Source organism: Megascapheus bottae, chromosome 12 (assembly GCF_031878675.1).
Source record: "Megascapheus bottae isolate mThoBot1 chromosome 12, mThoBot2.hap1, whole genome shotgun sequence".
Taxonomy (NCBI): domain Eukaryota; kingdom Metazoa; phylum Chordata; class Mammalia; order Rodentia; family Geomyidae; genus Megascapheus; species Megascapheus bottae.
In genome coordinates this window covers 16354479-16371932 of record NC_143520.1, presented here as the reverse complement: position 1 = coordinate 16371932, position 17454 = coordinate 16354479, and the positions used below count along the sequence as shown (strand labels likewise).

The following is a 17454-nucleotide window of genomic DNA, read 5'->3' as shown; positions in this document are numbered from 1 at the left end:
AATGTCTCCTAATTTTCTTGTCTTCCAAAAATGCTATAGTGATTATTGTTTCCTGTGTGCTTTGTCTCTCTTTGTGTTGCAAGATGATTTTATCTGGGGACTAAATGAATTAAAGATTTGAGTTTTTTTTAAATGATATTTTGTTTTCTGTGTAAATGTATATGATCTCTCAAAATACATTCAATTTGTTTCTCAAAACTTTAAAAATGAATTGGCTTTTTCAAATCTTTAAACTTAAATGTTTTTTAATTTTTTTATTATTTTATATTTGTTTGGTGATGTTGTGATTTAATCTCATGATCTCATGATTGCTTTTTCTACTCCTTGAGGAATAGCCTCACCTGCAAATATTTTATTATTATAATCTCACCAATATTTGTGTTTTTTCTAGTTTTATTATTTGTATTGTTTATTTATTTTAAATTAATCTGGCCAAATGTTTAATGCATATAATATTTTTCACAATCTATGTATGTTGTATCACCTGTCTCTAAATATAACTATTAGCTCATTGTTTCTTGTGCTTGGGGGGGATTATTCTCTTTTGTTTTTGCATGATTCTTCAGTTCACTACATTTTTAGCCATATTAGTTTTTTTTAGTTCAAAGATTTCTGACTATGTTTTTATCTAAAATACTGTTTGTTCCGCCTATGAATTTCTATATTGTAGTGTTTTTAGATTTTTTGTTTTGTTTTTCAAATTTACTGCAACTCTTTTCTTCTGTAATTTCCAATATGCTATGTTAAGTTGCTGGCCTTTTTGCCAATGTTTGGACTTTGATTCAGGGCCTTACATTCTCCCTCTCTCCCTTAGGTTTTCTGTTCAAATCTGGTGTCATTTTATGTGTTTGTTTGTTTTCTGGGTAATTGGAGATCATAATCTCTTGGATTTGTTTGACAAACTGACTTCAAACTTTCTCTAGTCTCTTGAGTAGCTAGGATTATAGATATGAAACTCAGACAGGTTTATGTTGTTTTGATATTAAGAATTCTATTTTTCAAATTTTATCTATTCATTATGAACACATACTAAAGTGTACTTGAGCATATAATCAATCATAGGTAAAATGACAGGTTTTTTAAAATTCTTACCTACTAATCTTAACACTGGAATTTCTGTTCTTTGCCTTTTGTGCCTTCCTCCTTCAGCTGGGCCCCACTTCGTATCTTACACTGTCTCTCAGCAATGGAATCTATCAAAGGACTAATTTGTTGATTAAGTCTGAGCCATTATGATCTAATTCTCTAATTTATCTGCTCTTGTAGACATACCTACATTTATGTTCTACTAATCTCCTTGGCTTTTATTAAGCCAATGAAGTTAAAATCAAAACTAAGCATCACACCTGGTAGTCAAAATCAAGCTAGGCCTCTGGAATCAGTAGGAAATCATAGAACATGCCTCTAATTTCAGTGCAGGCTTACCATTATCTATTGGTCCCAGAAAAATTGCCTTCTGTCTTTGAAGTCAATCTGTAACATTAAAATTGTCTTTAAATAAATCTTGTCTCTATAGTTAGGTATTTTATAAGAGGAAAGTTTTAGATTAATTGTTTTACCACATGATTGAAATATGTATACATAAGGTTAAATTCAAAGGTTAACAGTGCATTACTGGTATATCAATATTGACTTAAATTATTAATATAAAGAATATCTACACAATAAGATTCCAAAGCAAAACCAAGCATGCTTTTTGTTTGGGTACCATGTTTCTAATTGAGAACAAAATCAATAGAACTATATTTTCATTGATAGAATTCATATAAATCAGTTTTACTACAATACTTCCTGTTAGATTGTAGCTATTACTACAGGATACATAGCATTTCTAAGTTATGTGAATATATTTTAGTTATTTTAAGTAGTGATTATCTGATTACTGTATACATTAATGAATTTGAGAGTAATCTTTGATACATACTGAATGACTGATGTTATTTTGTATAATGTATAAATATTTTTGTATGTCCCACAAGGAATAATTTTTAGTTATATATCTGAATGCTGTCACTTTCTTTTTGTAGTCACAAGGAATGAAAGGATAGAGAGGCAACACAACTAACATGGACTAGTTCTTGGATACACTCTAATCGTGGAGGAGAGATGGGTGTACAGGTCATTATGACCGGGTATGATGAGCAACACCATGAATACACACTAGAAATCTTGAGGCGAAATAATTTTCCTCTCTTGGAGAATTTTAAGGGAAATACTCTAAAAGGTGGTGGCATTCAATACAGTTATAGAAAAGTGGCAATGGTTTCCTAGGAAAAGAGTGATGGAAGAGCATCCCAGGTGAAGTGTAGCAGATTCCAAGAAGAGAGAGATGAAAACATTGCCACACTGGAGGTTGTGTAACTTGCGAAGAGGTCATATATTGTGAAGTGGTGGATAGATGATGGTAGTGGGATACATGAAGAACAACTTACATAGCTTATTTCTTATTCCATAGTGACAAAAGGAATATGATTCCCTGGATAATGGTATACCTTCAGATTTGGAAACTTTTGTATGCAAGTTTTAGTGTATTATGGAAGATTATGGAAGACAAAAATATAATGAAGAGAAGAGATGATTAAGAGATGTTGTAGGGGAAGAACTCATAAAACTCAGTTTAAGATGCATCAATTATTACTTTTTTTCTGCAATAGAATGCAATGTCCTTGAAGTTACTATGAGAAGAAGGTGAATATTTTATTCTTTTATGATTTAAAACAGTGTTCCAGGAATTGTCCCTGGAGCCTTAGGGTACCTTATTGGGCTGTTAACAACAAATGTTATAATTGCAAAATTTGTGTTCTGAGAAAATTTTACAAATTGTCGGTAACATGTTCACTTTAATGTGTTTTATTACATAGCAGATACTGTCTTTTAGTTATTAGTGGTAGTGTAGAAAAGAAATAACAATCTGTTAATTATTTAAAGTATTCTTAAGCTTTGTGGAATTTTTCTTTATAATAAGGTGAATTTTCCTTAATAGAATTTAAAATCTGGTCAAGTCTTATTTTTCTTTTAACAGTATTTTGATAACATAACTTTATTAATTATTATCCATGTTGAGGAAACTACTTGTTTTTAATAAGGGATTTGATACGGAACATGTAATTAAAGGAATACTAGAGTCAAGACTCAGGTTCAACATCCTCTTATAATTCAGCAGGAATCTGAAACAGGGCTAAAATTTGATTTCCTTGAATTACTTAGTTAACTTGATGCCCAAATCGCACAAAAATCAAATGTCACAAGTGGCTTAGCCAGTTCCTTTTATATTCTCATAAGAATAGTCAGCGCTTTAAAAATAATTACTGAGTTGTTGAAAAATTAAAAAAAACAGTGATTGTCATTTTAATTTATTGTATCCTACCTATTTGAAAGTTTATAAGATGTGTAAATTTACATAGTCATTATTTGTGGGATACAATATTTTAAAATAAATATTTTCATTTTTCTTTCAATGTATTTTATTTTTTGTCAGTTGTGAAGCTTGAACTCTGGGCCTAGGCACTGTCCTTGAGCTCTTCAGCTCAAGGCTACCAACTTTCCCCTTGAGCCATAGCACCACTTTTGGTTTTCTAGTGGTTAATTGGAGATAAGAGTCTCAGCCCCCTGTGTACCTAGGATTACAGGTGTGAGCCACCATGTCCAGCTCCAATGTACTTTTTTAAAGACTAACCCTTTAAATCAAGAAAGCAACTCCTTTTGCAATAGCCTCAAAGAAAATAAAGTACCTAGGAATTAACTAAGATTGTAAAGAACCTTTTCAGTGAAAACTTTAAAACCCTGAAAAAGGAAATTAAAGCACTGTTGGGGTTTTTAGTCCTCGGTCCCTCCCGACCTGCAGGAGGGATAGACAGAACGTGCCGCAACCAGGATGAGCCAAGAAAGGAGAAGGCCAACTGACCACCCTTACCCAGTCCTCTCTCCCCAGAGGACAATCAGACAATCAGGGAGAAGAGTCAAGTCAGGAACTCATTTATTGAGGAAGTCCATTAAGCTAACATAGGTTTCAGGAGCCTATCAGCACAAAGGTGGGCAGGCAGGAGGAGGTACTCTCACTGAGAAAGTCCATTCAGCTAACATAGGAATCATGTGCTGTCTGAGAGGGCAGAAGAGCTGGGGCCTATCCCAGAGGTAGCCTTACTTTACATCACAAACCACAGCCACACCTTCCAACCAGGCAGCACACACCATCTCAGCCAGGTGCTGTCCCAAGACCAGGGAATAATCACTGGGGCTCCAGTTAGGCCTCCTTTTACAGCACAGGTTTCCATTTCCCTGATGTGACATGCTCCACAAAGCAGAACTGAGGAAATGGAAAAACCTCCCATGCTCCTGGATTGGAAGAATTAACATCGTGAAAATGGCAATCTTGTCAAGAGCTATCTACAAATTCAATGCAATATCCCATCAATAACCCAATGTCATTCTTTAAAGAAACAGAAGAGGCAATCCAAAATTTCATATGGAATAATAAAAGACCCCATATAGCAAAAACAATTCTCAGCAGAAAGAACAGCACAGGAGGAATTTCAGTACCAAACTTTAGACTCTATTACAGAACCATATTAAGAAAAACAGCTTGGTACTGGCAAATGAACAGACATGAGGACCAATGGAATAGAGCTGAGGATCCAGATATTAACCCATAGATCTATGACCATCTAATCTTCAATAAAGGAGCCAAAAAAATAGAATGGAAGAAAGACAGCATCTTCAACAAGTGATGCTGGCAGAACTGGTTAAGCACCTGTAGAAAACTAAATTTGAATTCTTCTTTGTCACCCTGCCCCAGGATTAACTGCAAATGGATCAAACACCTCGAGATAAAAGCAGATATACTGAAAATTTTACAGGAAGGAATAGGAAATGCACTAGGTATTCTTGGCACTGGTCAAAACTATCTTAATAAGGACCTAGAAACACAACAACTCAAATAATGTCTGGGTAAGTGAGAATGCATTAAACTACAGAGCTTCTGTATGGCAAAGGACATAGGTAGAAAACTAACTAGAAAGCCTACAGAGTGGGAGAATCTTCACTAACCATATAACAAACAAAGGCCTCATATCTAAAATATATCAACAGCTCATAAAATTGAATCTCTCCAAAACTAATCTCAAAGAAATAACCATCCCATTAAAAGATGGGCCAAAGACTTAAAGAGAGTATTCTCTGAAGAAGAAATAAAAATGTCCTATAGACACATAAAGAAATGCTTGACATCTCTGGTCATAAAAGAAATGCAAATCAAAGCAACTCTAAGATTCCACCTCACTCCAGTTAGAATGGCCAGGATCAAGAAAACTAATAACAACAGATGCTGGAGGGGATGTGGCCAGGAGGAATCACTACTACATTGTTGGTGGGAGTGCAAATTTGTTCAACCACTATGGAAAGCAGTATGGCAGTGCCTCAAAAGACTAAACATAGAGCTCCTCTATGACCCAGCAATTCCACTACTTGGCATTTACCCAACCATCCAGAAACAAGGACATACTAAATCCACTAGCACAATGATGTTCACTGCAGCACTATTTACCATAGCAAAGATATGGAACCAACCTAGATGCCCCTCAGTTGATGAGTGGATCAACAAGATGTGGTATTTTTTTTTTGCATTTTTTATTGTAATTAGTAAAAGGGTTACATGATATTTGCCAGATATAAGGTGCATTAATTCCCATACATTGATACCTTTTCACATGTCTTGGTACCCATTTCCCTCCCCCCCCCACACCCCCCACCCATCTTGGTTTTCCCCCCTTCCCTATCAAATTTCAAATAACCAAATACAAATAAATTCAATATATCAGATAACAAAGTGAGATACTATAACAATATGAGATGACCAAGGGACAGCAAAGGAGATGAGAGACAACATAGTACATTAAGGACAACAATCATTCGTTATATGGCTTTTGTTTCGATATCCTGGAGGTCCTTTCAATTAGCTTCATAGTATATGGCCTTATGTATCAAGATTATGCTCTATTGCAGATCTCTGCTAGTAGAGCCCAAGGTTTCTACTGATTATGACGAATGAGGGAAACCATTGAGCCTAAGTTCCTTTGAGTCTGGCTTACTTCACTTAATATGATTTTTTCTAAGTCTTTCCATTTCCTAACAAATGGGGCGATGTCATTCTTTCTGAACCACTATGGAAAGCAGTGTGGCAGTGCCTCAAAAGGCTAAACATAGAACTCCCCTATGACCCAGCAATTCCACTACTTGGCATTTACCTAATCATCCAGAAACAAGGGCATACTAAATCCACCAGCACAACAATGTTCATTGCAGCACTATTCACCATAGCAAAGACATGGAACCAACCTAGATGTCCCTCAGTTGATGAGTGGATCAACAAGTTGTGGTATTTGTACACAATGGAATTCTATGCTGCTGTCAGCAAGATGTGGTATTTATACACAATGGAATTCTATGCTGTTGTCAGAAAGAATGACATAACCCCATTTGTAAGGAAATGGAAATACTTAGAAAAAATCTAGTAAGTGAAGTAAGCCAGACTCAAAGGAACATAGGCTCAATGATTTCCCTCATTTGTCATAATCAGTAGAAACCTTGGGCTCTCCTACAGAGATTTGCAATAGAGCAAAACCTACATATATAAGGCCATATACTATGACGCTAAATGAAAGGACCTCCAGGATATGGAAAGAAAAGCCATATAAGTGATTGTTGTCCTTAATGTAATATGTTATCTCTCATCTCTTGGTGTCCCTTGGTTATCTCACATGTTTACAGTATTTCACCTTGTTATGTGATATATTCTATATATGTTTATTTGGTTATTTGAAAGAGGATAGGGAATGGGGAAGAACAAGATGAGGGGTTGGGGGTGGGGGAGGGAAATGGGGACCAAGACATGAGAAAGGGTATCAATGTTTGTGAAGTAATGCACCTTCTATCTGGTGAATATAATGTAACCCTTCTATTAATTACAATAAAAATATATGAAAAAATTTGAAAAGACTAGACCTTTAGTGTCACTTGATGGAGTTGTTTCCTTCATTTCATGGTATAGTTATTCCTAAGGTCACCTTAATTGTTTCTACTACTGATTTCCCAGGCAGAATTTTATCATGAAATCTATGAATAGAAGAATTTTTCTTATGAAATTATAGTTTCGTTTCTTCCTTTCTTCCTTGTCCCTCTCTTTCTCTTTTCCTCCCCACTTCTTCCTTCTTCCCTCTTTCCTTGCTCTTCTTCTCTTCTTCTCTTCTCTTGTCTTCTCTCTCTCTCTCTCTCTCTCTCTCTCTCTCTCTCTCTCTCTCTCTCTCTTTCTCAGTGATCAAACTTGGGACTTAATTATGATAGTCATTGTATAACTTAGCCCTGGAAGCAGTAATTTAAAAAAAAATCAATCAATTTGTACTGATGATTCTATATTCTGAACAATAACCATCTCTACTAAAGGTGGGGTATTTTTAATCTATTATCTTTTCAAAGAATGGCTCTTTAGAATATTTTGAAGATAATATAATCCATCCTAATTAATAGATTACTTAAAGAATGCTTTGTGTATGATTATATATCAGGATACATAAAAAAGTAAGGATTTTACAAAGCAAATACTCTGCTCCTCCGTGATGACAGCAAGACCTGTAAGTTTACTTGAAAGGATAGAACTCAAGTGAATTCCACTTATCACATTATATAATTTATTTTGTGGTAATAATTAATTGCAGATGAAATTCAAGTTGTCTTAAAATATGAGCTTTCCACTGAGAATAAAAGTTTGGTTTTGACCTGACAAAAATAAAAGAGATCGTAAAAGACTTAACCAAATTTTTCAGTTTAAGACTTAACCAAATTTATCAATAATACTTTATGTATGAATAGTTCATAGAGACCATTGAAGTACCAAAGTACATAATATTTGTTAGTTACCAAAAAATTAGATGGCATCAGTTTTACCAAAGGAACTGGGAGTAGAATACTAATCATCAAAGGAATCAACTGGAATTGACAGCCATTAGTTGTGATTATTATTCTACAGGCTACTATACTATTTTTAATCCAAAATTTGTATGTATGGCCTGATGATTTGTACTCATAATGTTTATAAGACAGCTTTTTATTAGCCTTCATTCTGATGAAATTTAATAGGGCAGTGTAAAATTTATGTAAGCAATTATGTTTTACAAATATCACGTGAAATGAAAGTTTGGTTAATTATGCATAATTGTAACTGCCAAGAAAAAAAAAGAATCAGAGGCCAACAAATGAGATAAAATAAAAAAAGAAATATTTATTCTTTTGGCTCAATAATGAAGTAGATCATCATTCTTTTAGTAATAGCAATTCCCTGCATGCAGTTTATCAGTACACTACAGTAAATAGTTTTGTAAAAGGAAGTAACATTAGACTTTTGGTTTGTGCAAGAAACAAAAAAAATTATATCATTAAATAATTGCACAACATTGCCATTTTGTTCATGGCTAAAAAGGACAGCGCCCATGTTATATCTGTAATAGCTTCAGTACAGCAGGAATTAAAAAAATAAGCCTAGTCTGCATATGCAAATACTACAAAAGTTGAGTTAAAAAAACAAACAAACTTCCATGAATGAATGGTTATCTGGAGGCAGCCATAGTTGGTAGAAAACTGTCTAGGTTAAGGTCTTGACCAATATGTCACTTATTAGAATGATAGAAAATATATTATAACAAAGGAATCCATAAAACCCATAGTCTAGCTTTTATCTTAGGAAATTATCTGCTGAAAAGTCTACAGATTCAAAAGACTTGAATTCTGATTAAAAATAGAAAGCAAAAAGCATAAAGTTAAATTAAATATTCATGTCATTAACCTCAAAATAATTTTCTTATATACAAATGCTGACAAATAAAATTGAGCCTATTTTTACATTATTCAAAAGTTTTGGACATTTTTGCAAAACATGATGTATAGGTTTTGAGTATAGGCCATATGCAGTATATTTGTTCAAAAGAGACATAATCCCAAAGTAGAATTACAAATGCAAAACTAAATGTGTGTGTAAATAACTGTGAAATGGTCTTCTTCACATAGAGACAGAGAGCAAGTTGGATTCATTCTACCACCAGCATGTAACTCTTTTAACTAAGACTGTGAAAAATGGGTTGAATAAAATAGGAGTATAGACAATATTAACATGCGTTAGTGATAGCTTTCAAACTATTTCTGTGTGACGATGTTACAGGTTATATCCCTGCTGGAAGCTCGCAAAAGACACATACACTGTGGTACATATTTGATTTAATAGAAGTTGTTTATCAGGCTATATATATGCATATATATATATATTTGCCCAAACGTGCACCACAGGATAAAATAACTATTTACATAGTTGTCAGCCTTGCTGAGAGCAGAGTATGGCAAAGCAATACTGCAGCTGAACGTAGGACAACTATTCTAAAGTGATACTTTAGATATACCTTTCTTTTTTTAGAACAGATTTATTGTTACTATTTTGGAGGGTTGGGGAACATTTAGCAAAAATTAAATATATAGAGCTCTGGAACTTAGATTAAAATTTGCACTTGCTGAAACAGAATACTTTGCATAAAAATAACCCTTTAAATATCAGAAGAGACTTTACAGGCACGTAACTGCTCAGATAAAAACAAACAATGAATAAACACTTAAATAGTTAAAGCCATGTAGAAAATGGAAGTAATTGAAACTAGCTAACATTAGAATTTTTTTTTCTGGTTTTGAGAAGAATTTTATCCGAGAGACATTGGGGTAGGAACATGGGTTCTTATATAATTTCCCCTTAACATAAACCTCAGTTTACAAAAATAGTGACATTGCCTCATGAATAAACTATAAATTAGGAACCACTGGAACAAATTCTTTAAAAATACGGCAGATATGGAGTTAAAAATCAGGTGGATGAGAGAGCTGTACTAATAATTGTGTTTGGTGTCATTACAATGATCATTTTGCACACTATCATTTTCATCTAGGTAGCCTTGACTTCCCCTCAGCAGTGTCAGCTGGTAATGAAAACAGCAATCTCTTGTCAGTGTTGAACCCTAACAGTGTGAGAGCAACAGAGAGATTACTGTCTTGTGTAGGCACTGACCATGAGTGTGTGTTGCAACAGTCAGTTTGGCATGGATCTCCTCTGGGAGTCTAGTTGACACATATTTTACCTTCATAGGCTGTAAACAATTGATTACAGAGAGACATCCTTTGCTTATTCTTCTTTTCTTTCTTTCTTTTTTTTTTTTTTACTTTTGATTTTCTCTGGTCTCTTTCCCTTTGCTTTCTTTTTCTGTTTTGTCTTTCTCAAATTTCTCTTTGTCTGGTTTTGTGACGCTGTCATAGGAAGGAGGAGAAGTGGTAGAGGAACTTCCATCTGTTTTTTCTGGAGTGGAATTCCCATTTAGTTTGTCAATAATCATGTCTCCCTTGATAGGTAAGTCAATCCTCCCTTTGATTGTCTCTTTGTTATAGTGACCTGATATATTTTTTAATCTTTGCTTGAGAAGATAACATCTGTAATTACGCTGGATAATAGCAGCAGACACCTCCTCTTGCTTGCGTTTCAGAGTGGTTGTGATGGGCTCGTATGACACCTTGGAGGGGTTCGATGCCATGAAACGATCCTCCATCTGTATTCGAAGGGCGTCCATCTCTCCACTCTCACCCAGCACACGCTTTGTAAAAGCAAACAAGATGTCGAGGCAGTGGATCCGGTCTCCACTGACCATGGGCAGGTCCATGGCAATGAGCTGGACTTTGTTTGGTTTTGCTATGAGAAGGGGAGGATCCAGGGCGGCTGCAAAGTCAGACAGCTTGGCAAATTCTATGAACTGGGTGGCATCGGGGTCGAACTTCTCCCAGACCTCATAGAACATCTCGAAGTCATCCTCGCTCAGAGGCTCTGTACTTTCTTCCGTGGCCACGCTGAAATTCTCCAGGATGACAGCGATGTACATGTTCACCACCACCAGGAAGGAGATGATGATGTAGCTGACGAAGAAGAAAATGCCCACTGAGGGGTTCCCACAGTCTCCCTTCACCGAGCTTCCTGGGTGAATTGCATCAGGGTCACAGTCTGGGGGTCCACTGTTAAGAATCGGGGCTAGCAGCCCATCCCAGCCCGCAGACGTGGTAATCTGGAACAGGCAGATCATGCTGTTGCCAAACGTCTCAAAGTTGAACATGTCATCGATTCCAGCTTCCCTTTTCACGTAGGCAAAGTTGGACATCCCGAAGATGGCGTAGATGAACATGACGAGGAAGAGCAGCAGGCCGATGTTGAACAAGGCGGGAAGGGACATCATGAGAGCGAAGAGCAGCGTGCGGATCCCCTTGGCCCCTTTGATGAGGCGGAGGATTCGGCCAATCCGGGCAAGGCGGATCACTCGGAACAGGGTAGGGGACACGAAATACTTTTCTATCAGATCTGCTAGAAACATGCCTACGGGAAAAATATAGAACTCAAATAGTGCATATCTTGTGTTTATATGAATGATCTATCATTTGTTTTGCATATTCTACGAAAACAACATCATGATGTAGCTCTTTACTGAACATTTAACACCCTCTTTGTTAGCAATTAAATATTATTGAGTTGACCTAGTCTATAATGTCATATGTAATACGGATTTGTGAAATAGCTAAAATAATGTTAATATTAATATGGCAATTTAAAATTCTGTACTATCCACACATGTAAAATGTGTCTATAACAAAGGGAAATTATGAATATTTTGTTTCCTATGTTTGAATAATGACATTTTCATTAGAAAAAAGCACCATCTTTAACCTAATGTTTCTCAATTAGGTTTTCTATAATATCCCTGTGTGCTGTTTTATTGTTAAATCTCTACCCTTCTTTCAGGACCAAGCTTAGATGTCATTATTCTTACTTCTAGAAAGATTGTGTTAACTGCAGGGAGAAGAATTACTTGATTCTCAGTACCTCTTAAAGAACTATTTTATTTTTTATTCATTCATCCATCCATTCATTCATTTCTTGCCTGTCTTGGAATTTGAACTCTGGATCTGGATACTGTCCCTGAGCTAGCACTCTACCACTTGTGCCATGGCTCCATTGCTGGATTTATTTATGTGATTAATCAGAGATAAGACTGTCTACCCTGTCTTTAAACTGCAATCCTCAAATCTCTTTTTCAAAGATACATGCCTCATCTCCCAGCTTATCACTTTGGTAAAGGGTGGGAGAGGATCTGATAATTTTTGTTTCCTGATTTAGTCACCCTTTCTCTCAAAATCTATCATTTATAACATTTATCACCTAGTTTTTAGATAGTTTTGTCCAATAGCCAAGGTTTCAAACTTTTTATTCAAATATATTAGCGGTGAACTGAGTAGTTTTTAGAGTTGTTCTTTTTTTTTCTATTGGACTCTCTTGCCCTGATTAATCTCAAACAACAATCCTCAAATCTCAGCCTCCTGAGTAGCTAGGATGAGAGTCATGATTCATCATGTGTTCTGTATTTTGCCTGTTCTTACCTACAATGGAGAGAATCACAACCACAAAGTCAAAGATGTTCCAGCCTATTGTGAAGTAGTAGTATCTAAGAGAGATGAGCTTCAGGACAAACTCTCCAGTGAACAGAACAATGAAGACAAGGTTGATTCGGGACAAAACTAACGTCATGTATTTGCTCTGGTCGTCTGTCTCTACCATCATGGTGACCATGTTGAGGCAGATGAGAATCATGATGCTGATATCGAAGACTTGCCTTGTTACAAAATCAAAGACCATTCCTTGAAATTTGTTCTAAGAGAGAGAGAGGAGGGGGGAGGGAGAGAGAGAGAGAGAGAGTAGAGAGTAAACATACATAGGTATATAATGGATCCAAAGTACATAATGGATCATAAACAATGATCCAGTAAAATTTCTGATAAAGTTCCACCTAGGGTCAAGATATATGTATCCTTTTTGTACTTTCTTCAACAATCTGGTGCTCCATTTTGCTCCATGTTAAAAAAAAACAGCAATTCTTCATGTTTAAAACAACAAAAAATAACAAAGCATTTTTTTTCGTATTGTTTAGTCTCAGGAAAAGACAAAGCTAAATAAGCTGTAATTTGACAGTAACTGGCATATAATATGCAGAGACTTGCTTAATTTTATTAACCATGATAATTCTTATAAAAATAAGGACATCTGGTAATGAAAATGTATAAAGTAGGTGAATATAGATAGAATCTATGATTATCTTAAGAATTTGGGATTATCTGTTATTTCCTCAGTTCAGTTCTACCATTACTAGGTCTGTGTGACTATGTATTTTTTTCTTACATATATGGCATTCTCCTGTATCTATCCTTCAACAACTTCAACAAAAATACATGACTTTATTTTTTGTCTTCTTGGTATAATTAGCAACCATTTCAACAATCATGTTTTCAAATATTCCTATACCGACATGACTATTAGTATAATTGTATTCATTAAAGTATTTAAAAATAATTTAGAAAAAATACATTCCATGGATTACTGCAAAATCAACTGTAATGAACTCATCATCTTCCCAAACTTAAATAACTAACAGTAAATACATCTTAAAATGAAGCCACTTAGGGAACAGGAGGGTAGCAAACTGATAGAGTGCTGGCCTAGCATGGTGAAAGCCCCGGGTTTGATGGCACAGTACCACAAACACAAAAAAAGCTGGAAGCGGTGCTATGGCTCAAGCAGTAGAGTGCTAGCCTTGAGAAAGCTCAAGGACAATACTCAGGCACTGAGTTCAAGCTCCAGGGCTGGCAAAAAAAAAGAAGAAAAAAATGAAATAATTTATAGGATTTTTTTGAACTTCTGAAGTCCCAGTTCTGTAAATCAGTCTTTGTGATCTGGGCTACAATAATTATATTCAGTAGACTCCAACCTCATTCCTTTTAATCAAATTTAAGGGTATAAATGAGTTGGAGTGCAGCTCTATGAACATAGTTTGTCATTGTTATGCCATTCCATTGTTATGAAATTATTTATACAATGCTTTCTGAACAAGTCTCCTTTTTTCTTTTTTTTTATTACCAGAATAATGTATAGAGGGATTACATTTATATCCCTCAGCTATTAGCTGCATTATTTATCACACATTGATACCCCTTCTCATGTTTTTGTCCCCATTTCCCTACCCCATGCCCTCCCAATCATCTTGTTTTCCCCCATTTTTTCTTGTTTCAAATAAACATATATACAATATACCAGATAATGAAGTCAGATATAGTAACAGCATTAGATTAATCATAAGGGCAAAAAAAGAGAAGAGAAATAATATGGTACATTAAAAACAACAATCACACAGATAAAGCTCTTGTGTCCATATCCTAGAATTCATTTCATTTAGTCTCATCCTAGATGACCTATGTTTTGAACTATTGTAATTCTCTGCTAGGGGAGTCTAGATATGTACTAGTTATTACAATTGAGGGAATCCATTGAGCCTATTTTCCTTTGGGTCGGGCTTCACTTAATATGATTTTTTCCAAGTCGTTCCATTTCCTATATTTGTGGAAACAATCTTCCTTTCTAAAATTGTTGAGAATATTTTCAAGTCTTAAGTATAAAAGAAACAGGGGAAGCCTGCAAAGGTAGTTGAGCAGTCTAGAAATAATCGTCAACATAAAGGATGAGAGAATGCTAAATAATGAGAAATCAGAGGAGCAGAAACCAGAGTGCTTTTGGCAATAGCTGGGACAACCTTGGTTTGACAACCTTGACTTGTTGTCAACTTACAAGTCATAAAAATAATTTTCTTTTGTTTCTATATCCTGTACGTCCTTTCATTTAGCATCATACTATATGGCCTTATGTATCTAGGTTTTGCTCTATTGTAACAAAAGCCATATAATGAGTGATTGTTGTCCTTAATGTACTATGTTATCTCTCACCTCCTTTTCTGTCCCTTGGTTATCTCATATTGTTACAATATTTTACCTTGTTATCTGATATATTGTATATATGTTTATTTGGTTATTTGAAAGAGGATAGAGAAGGGGGAAAACAAGATGAGGGATGAGTGTGGGGGGAGGGAAACGTATGCGAAGTAATGCACCTTCTATCTGGTGCATATAATGTAACCCTTCTATTAATTGCAATACAAAATATATGAAAAAAATAATTTTCTTATTTTTGAGCTTGGCAACTCATCATTCTTGCGGATTTGCTACACAATATGTAATTTATAATTAGAGTTGTATATTAATGATATCACTTAATATGTCATGATCCAAGTCATTGCCCAGGTTGATTATAAAAGACATATGACCACATCAGACTTTTAAAGAATCTGAGTTATTCTTACTGCAGGACGGGGTATAGGTTTCTGGGGTTTCTTGGATCCAAGTTTCTTCATGGCATTATAATATTTTTTCTGTTCCTCTGTCATGAAGATATCTTGACCTCCAAAGTAAAAACATAGTATAAAAACTGGTTACAATCCCAACATATGTAACAATAACACTTTGATCAAAATATTTGAGCTATATTTTGCTTGTTTCTCAGTTTTTAATTTGATCCTGCTAAATAGAGATTTTTTTCTGTTTATCATATGTATGCAAAGTTCTGAATACTTTAATATTATTCATTGCCTATAAGCCCATACACTTCTGACTAGTACAGAGTCCTAACTTGATTAAGTGTGAAAAGGAGAAAAGTTAAGGATTCAGTTCTATTTTCATGAGGCAAAATGATTTCCTAGTACATTTTAGTATGGATTGTTTTACTACATGGGAGCATGTTTATGTTCCAAACAACAAGCACAGCATCACAACTATATACTCTCTTGCTCCTGAATGAGGCAGAAAGTGGAGAGATGTAAGCAAAAGTGTATAATGATATACAAAACTGACATAAGGCAGGGGGTACAATACATTTAAATTCTGAGACTCAGAAACAGACTTTACAAAGAAAGTATCCTTAAGTCTAGGCTTTAAACAATGATCAGAAATTTTCTGGGCCAATAACCCAGAAAGAGAAAATATCCCAGATAAAGCCATAGAGATGTAAGAGCAGGGCTTGTTCGGAAGTTTTCAGCAAAAGTGATGTAGCTGCATGTGGCAAAGTTGCCACAGTGGGAGGGTGGTAAATATGAGGCAAGATAGTAGAGAGACAATCACATCTAGAATAAAATGAAGTTGGATAAATGGGTGGAGTAGTCCCTGAAACTGTGGTCATATTTTGGTATGAGATGGAAACTATATCAGCTCTGCAGTAGACAGTTCTGAATAGGAATTTCTGAACAAACTGGTAGGTTAACAGACTATGTAGTGAACTGTAAATAGTATACACATGACTTAATTTATCATGGCTACAAAAATTCCAATTATTTTGGTTATGTGTCAGTCAAAATTTCAGAATAAAGAAAGATGGAGGCTGAGGTATACTTATCTTCTTTTTCTGCTGGTTGAAGTTATCTATGATGACACCAATGAATAAATTCAGAGTGAAGAAAGATCCAAAGATGATAAAGATGACAAAATATAAATACATGTACAGATTTTCTTCATATACAGGCTGAAGCTTAACCTAAATAATATTATAAATGTTAAGTATTTTACAATAACATAGTGATGCTAGTCCTTAATATTAAACTGTTTTACCTTGTTTATATAAAAGTATTTTTCTAGGTAACATGAGAATATGAGAATTGTACTCTTCCTTTTCTTCTTCTTCTTCTTCTTCTTCTTCTTCTTCTTCTTCTTCTTCTTCTTCTTCTTCTTCTTCTTCTCCTCCTTCTCCTTCTCCTTCTCCTTCTCCTTCTCCTTCTCCTTCTTTGAGACAGGGTCTCATTATGTAGCCCAAACTCACCTCTGACTCATGACCCTCAGGCCTCTTAAGTGTGATTCCAAGCATGTACCTATATGCTCAACTTACAATTGTTCTTGGATCTATTTTCCTATTTTATCTTACTGGTAAAACATTCTTTAGCATAAACAGCAAAAATATAAAGAAGACCAACATTTTATGCCTATTATTAGTCTCATTATCATAACTGCATGCAATAATTTCAAAGTGGTTTTTAGAAATGCTGTTCTTAGAAATATTGCTTTAAGTAAAGGCAGAACATCACCTCCTGAAAGGAAAATAAAGCATAGCTATGTTCTTAGGAATGACTTGAATTTCTGTTTTAAAAAGTGAGTTTTCTTGAAACTTGCTTGCTCTGCTATGTCATACGGCTTAGGTCTTGTTTCAGAGATTGGTTGATCATACTCTCCATGGTACAAGAAACAACTTCCTTCTCAGTGAGTCACTAAAGCTCTGGGTATTTCATTTATGGGAGTCATTTGGTGTCTCAAATTAGATGTTTACAGTTGACACACATCTTTTATTACATAGATCTGTATAAAATACATAACCATTACTGAAGTATAGTAATATTCCAATTTCATTTAGTAAATTCTGAGTCTTTCAGTTAAATTATCACTCTGGTTGTCATGGAAAATCTAGTAGGTATAAAT

The 17454-nt window shown here is 35.0% G+C and overlaps 1 protein-coding gene and 1 long non-coding RNA gene across 3 annotated transcripts in view; one reads left to right on the top strand and one right to left on the bottom strand.

Moving 5' to 3' along the window:
• LOC150056277 (uncharacterized) overlaps positions 1–17454 on the top strand; it is a 65786-nt gene that overhangs the window by 36845 nt on the left and 11487 nt on the right. The window contains exon 2 of the long non-coding RNA XR_016537256.1: positions 11212–11391. This is a non-coding gene — a long non-coding RNA (uncharacterized LOC150056277). The remainder of the gene's footprint in view (positions 1–11211; positions 11392–17454) is intronic.
• Positions 8253–17454, bottom strand: part of LOC150056276 (sodium channel protein type 3 subunit alpha-like) — a 118661-nt gene continuing 109459 nt past the window's right edge. For both annotated transcript variants that reach the window (XM_090342723.1, XM_090342724.1), the window contains 4 exons: positions 16385–16522; positions 15300–15404; positions 12496–12766; positions 8253–11437 (listed from right to left, as the gene is read on the bottom strand). In XM_090342723.1, coding sequence (XP_090198849.1) covers positions 10242–11437; positions 12496–12766; positions 15300–15404; positions 16385–16522 — 1710 coding nt within the window. In that variant the 3' untranslated portion in view covers positions 8253–10241. The remainder of the gene's footprint in view (positions 11438–12495; positions 12767–15299; positions 15405–16384; positions 16523–17454) is intronic.